This window comes from Mus pahari, chromosome 6 (genome assembly GCF_900095145.1).
Source record: "Mus pahari chromosome 6, PAHARI_EIJ_v1.1, whole genome shotgun sequence".
NCBI classification, from domain to species: Eukaryota; Metazoa; Chordata; class Mammalia; order Rodentia; family Muridae; genus Mus; species Mus pahari.
In genome coordinates this window covers 48,852,560-48,857,258 of record NC_034595.1, presented here as the reverse complement: position 1 = coordinate 48,857,258, position 4,699 = coordinate 48,852,560, and the positions used below count along the sequence as shown (strand labels likewise).

At 43.3% G+C, this 4,699-nt stretch overlaps 1 protein-coding gene across 2 annotated transcripts in view; it reads right to left on the bottom strand.

Moving 5' to 3' along the window:
* Positions 1–4,699, bottom strand: part of Nfia (nuclear factor I A) — a 348,990-nt gene that overhangs the window by 344,033 nt on the left and 258 nt on the right. Inside the window, exon 2 of one of the 2 annotated variants that reach the window (XM_029539940.1) lies at positions 4,430–4,497. In XM_029539940.1, coding sequence (XP_029395800.1) covers positions 4,430–4,432 — 3 coding nt within the window. In that variant the 5' untranslated portion in view covers positions 4,433–4,497. Of the gene's footprint in view, positions 1–4,429; positions 4,687–4,699 lie in introns of those variants that run through there. The other variant, XM_021199453.2, reaches the window with a different exon arrangement.

Genomic DNA, 4,699 nt, shown 5'->3' with positions numbered 1-4,699 from the left:
AGGTTTTTTTTTTTTTTTTTTTTTCTTCAGCGTGTCCTCCGGGCGGCTATAGGCTGCCACAGGATGTGCTTAAGCAAACAAAACTACTTTTCCTCCTCCCCATCCCCCCCCCACCCGCGCCGCAGCCCTCCGCGGACGTCTGGAGAGGATTGGGGCAACTTTGTCGGGGCGCCCCGCACCCCCGTGGGCCGCGGGGTGGGCTCCCTAGGAACCCCAGAGAAGGGCGCGCGGTACATTTACATGTATGCAAATTTCTTGTAGAAATCAGACCTTCTAGGTAACTTTTCCTCCCTTCCTCTGAAATGCGGTAAAGCTCAAAAGCATTGTAATCTCTCCTGCGAAGCTTTCTGTGGGAATAGTATCGTCGGCAGAGGTAATATGCACAAAAGCCTACTAACTTTTCAGCTATGACTCTGAAGCAGTCAGAATCTGGGTGCAGGGGGGTTAATAGTAAGATCACCCCAAAAATTCCCCAGATTGCGGGGGAGGAGGTGTCTGGAGAAAGCAAGGAGGAGAGTCATAGCTAATGCTCTTCTCTCCCAGAACCCAGGAGCTGGTGGGTTTAAACACAAACGCCCAAAAAAGTTCTGTCACATCAGAAACAACAGTGGTGGTTTAGCTGGGACATTTTTCTGTATACTGAGAAGGAAAACTGTGAAAGGGTTGCCCCCTTAGGAAAGGGATATGTTTGTGTCCCCAAATGGGAGTCCAGGACTAGGCTAATGTCTGAGTCCCTGTTCCCCAGACACACTCTAGAAGGGTGCGTCTTTGTGGATCCCAACTTTTCCCTCCCCCAGGTAATAGTTCTCAAGATGGAAAAGAGCTTCCTGCAATTATTTTAGGTTTGCTAAAGTATTGTTTTGGCAGAAGGGGGGATGGTTTTAGGGTTTGGCACATTGCCAACAAGCCTGCTCTTCCAGCTTTCTTTTTCTTCTTTCCTTCCCCCTTTCTTTCTTTCTTTCTTTCTTTCTTTCTTTCTTTCTTTCTTTCTTTCTTTCTTTCTTTCTAAAAAAAACAAAAAAACTGAACACTACTTTCTCTCTAGACTCTCTTTTCTCCTAGAGGGGGAAAAGTATACCTGCCTCCTCCAAACTCTCATTTTCTCCTCCTCCTCCTCTCCTTCCTGAAGTTTTGCAGCCTTTTGTATTTACCTACCCTTCTTTAAAACTCCCCAGATTCCGACGCTGGCACACAGACCGGGATCTGCTCCCTGGTGGAGGTGACAGGGCTAGAGTCTGCAGGCATGCCCACCCGACAGAAGAGAGAGGGGTATGATCACTCTCATTCAGATTTTTTTTTCCTAGGTGGATAAGAATGCTACTAGAGAAGGCCAAATAAAATGTTCTGCTGAGACAGCCCGCAGTCTAAAGTTTGTTCTCTAGTCCGTTTAGGGCTAATGCTCAAGAATCCATTCTTCTTCCCACCACCACCACCACCCCCTGCTCTTGAATATTCTTGGAATACATATTATTCCGATTACATATTAAGGATTGAAGGAAAGTAATAGCTTCAACCTTTAGTTAGAACGTTCATTTTCCCAAACTAAGCAACTGCCTTTCCTTGGTTCCTCGTGGCTTTCAGGAAGGAAGAAATGCCCTCCAAGCTAAGAGGAGTTAGAGAAACAGTCCTGGCCACGGAACCCTTTGCTGGGATCTATAACTTCAAGACTCTCCAAGTTTCCTCGACAGAAGTTTCTGGCTGAGGGACCCAACATGTAACTGAGGCAGGGTGACAACTTATTGTCCCGTGTGTGTGCTCTGGGGAAGTTCTCTTCCAAAGTGGAATTTTTTTGGGGGGGGGGTGTATAGATACACTTCACATCTGTCTCTTTTTCAAAACAGCAAAGAATTTTACTTTTGATTCTCAAGGGGATTTTTTTTAAATAACTGCCTGTTGCCATGACTTCTTTTCTAAATGGGGGAAAGTAATTGAATGCTGATATTTCCACTTTAGAAACTTCTTTTGTTGCAGCAGTGGATGTGCCCGCGATTTCCAGCATTCTGCGGTTAGCAATATTATCTTAAGTAACTTTTGGCGCCCTTCGTAAGACTTTTGGATGTGGGACGATTGTTTGCGCCCTCTAGGCAAGGGCTGGATCCAAGTTCAGCACCAAAGCCCTCCACATCCGCTCCTGCTTTCTCTCCTATCTGTGCCAGCTCCCGCTCCCTCCCCCGCTCCGGAGGAGGGTGGAAGGCGGGGGGGGGGGGGGGACACTACAAAGCCCAGTTCCAACTACAGCCTTTGCAAACTAGACTGAGAAAAATACCGTAGAAGAGTTACAGTTACAGAATGGCTTCTGGTAACTTTCTCTCCAACAGGCATAAATTTAAACACACAAAGAAACAGATGTTCCTCAGAGGACAGACCCGGGATAAAAAGCATTTCTAACTTTCTCCTCTCTTCTAGGTTGCAAAAGTAAATCCTTGTCTGGAGTTCACAGAGATACTAAGAGAGGGAGAGAGAGGAAGATCCGAGAAAGAGGGGGGAGGGAAGGGAGGGGCCAAGAGAAGGGAGAAGAGAGAGTGTAGGAAACACAGGTGATATATGAAAACTAGTTTATTGCAATCATATAAATGACCCATTGTTAGGAAGGGTAAACCCTTATTGGAAACATTACTCCAATCGTTTATTTTGCAAGTGGTAGGAGGCTGCCTTGAAACCAGATTGTCTTTGCAAAAAGGAGGTTCCTGCCATGCTCTCTGCCATCCATATTCTCCCTGGCACAGAGCCCAGCCTTGCATTTACTGTTTTATTTGCAGAAACGTTACCTTGCCAGCTTTAGTGAAATCCTCTTAGATGTATAAATTACGTCAATAAAGTTTCACTTCTACATATATCTGAAATACCTCTCCTTTCTATGTAGTTGGGAAATTGTATTAATGTGATTTAGATTTTAATGCCCAAAGTAGTGAAAATGGGACCAGGATTCCTAAGAGACAATATCATTTGCTCTATAGTTAAAACCAAGACTAACTCTTAAGTAGTATTTTCCAGCACCTTTCTTCACTGATTTTTCTTTTTTACTTACTGGTCACTTGTGTGCAGATTTCTCTTACTTGCATATAATCCCAAATTGAATCATGTTGATGAATTGAGCACACAAGTGAGTTTTTCACACCAAGTTTCTGAACAAGGTTTGTCTGGAAGGCCCAAAGCCTCAGGAAATAGTTGGGTGAGAACTAAATCCACATTAAAAAGTAAAAAAATCCATATTATTTTCCATGTATTACCTACAGAGTTAGGAGGGGGTTGACAGATTTGAACCAGAGCTGCAAGTTACATCTCCAAGACAAACTAAGGCAGTTAGTTCCCACCATGCAGATGGCCAGGACTTGAACAGGAGTCAGTTCTCTTCCACTTATGTACCCACCAGGAGGGTTGTTGTGGCAACACAGAGGAATGTGATATGCTCCATGCTACTGACCATAATCTGAAACAGTAGAATTCAGGAAAATCCAGTCCCTCCCTTCTACTTTTCAGATCTATAGAATAGTTGTCCATACCTATGGTGCATTCTCTTTCATTGATACATCAAAGATTCTAAAAGATTCGGTGAAAAGTTCTGAAGCACTTAGTGCAGTACCAAATTGAGGCATCTTTCTCAAAGAAGCTAAACCTCTCCTTCTATGAGCTCCCAACTTCTCTGAGTGCTAAAAATAACAACTAATGCAAGGTTAAATATTACTCTAGCAGAATTTTCCAAAGGAGCAAAGTTAAAAGTCACATAGGATCCATGCAATCCCCCAACAGCCTGTTTTCTCCTTTAAACTAACAACAACAACAACAACCAAAAAACCCTCTTTCCTATTGTAATTGCTAAATCCGGAAGCACTGGTATCTTTGACAGCTTGAACTACACACCATCCCCTTCAGAACTGCAGAGAACTTCAGATCTCATTTGCCCCGCCCCCTATGGCTATTACGAACCATTGTATGCCCAAGCTTTCTCATGATTGGATAGAACTTCTGTCAATCTCGCAGGTTGTCCCATTGATTAGAGGATCGAATCGTCAATTATTCTCGGGTCCAGACATTTCTTTTCGGGTTAGGTTGACTGCAGAGGCCAGACGTCTTTAACAGAGCAGAGCACGTACAGGATCCCCCTCCCCCTCCCCCCCCTTTTCTGGAACGGAGCAAGCGCTAGGAGGAAAAAAATCTGTTAAGCTCAGCAATTTTTTCAAATCCTGGAGAAAAGAAAGAAAGAAAAAGAAACCCGATCTCCCTGCTGCACATAACAAAAACACCATCCACAAAACTGCATCTTTAAAAGAAAACCATTGCAATAGACATTTACCCACCAATCACTAAAGTGCATATTCGAGCTAGAAAAATTTTAAAGTCTTAACCATTAAGCATAACCATTCTACCGTTGTTTATATAACACATATCGTATAAATGTAAAATAGAAAGTTTAAGATGTACCACGTACCATTGCAATGTAAAAAGAGTACGTGAGAAACTTTAAAATGCTCAGACGAATTGCTTCATCGCTTGTCCCTGTTTTTTTGCATAAAAAAATAGCTAAATAAACTTGGAACCGTTGAAAACCCGGAAGAGCTTTTTTTTTAAGCTGCTGGCCAATTGCAGGCTTCTTGGATAATTTTTTTTTAACTCCAAATCAAAAGGCTTCTACCAAGGATGGCAGAGCTCTCTCTCTCTCTCTCTCTCTCTCTCTCTCTCTCTCTCTCTCTCTCTCTCT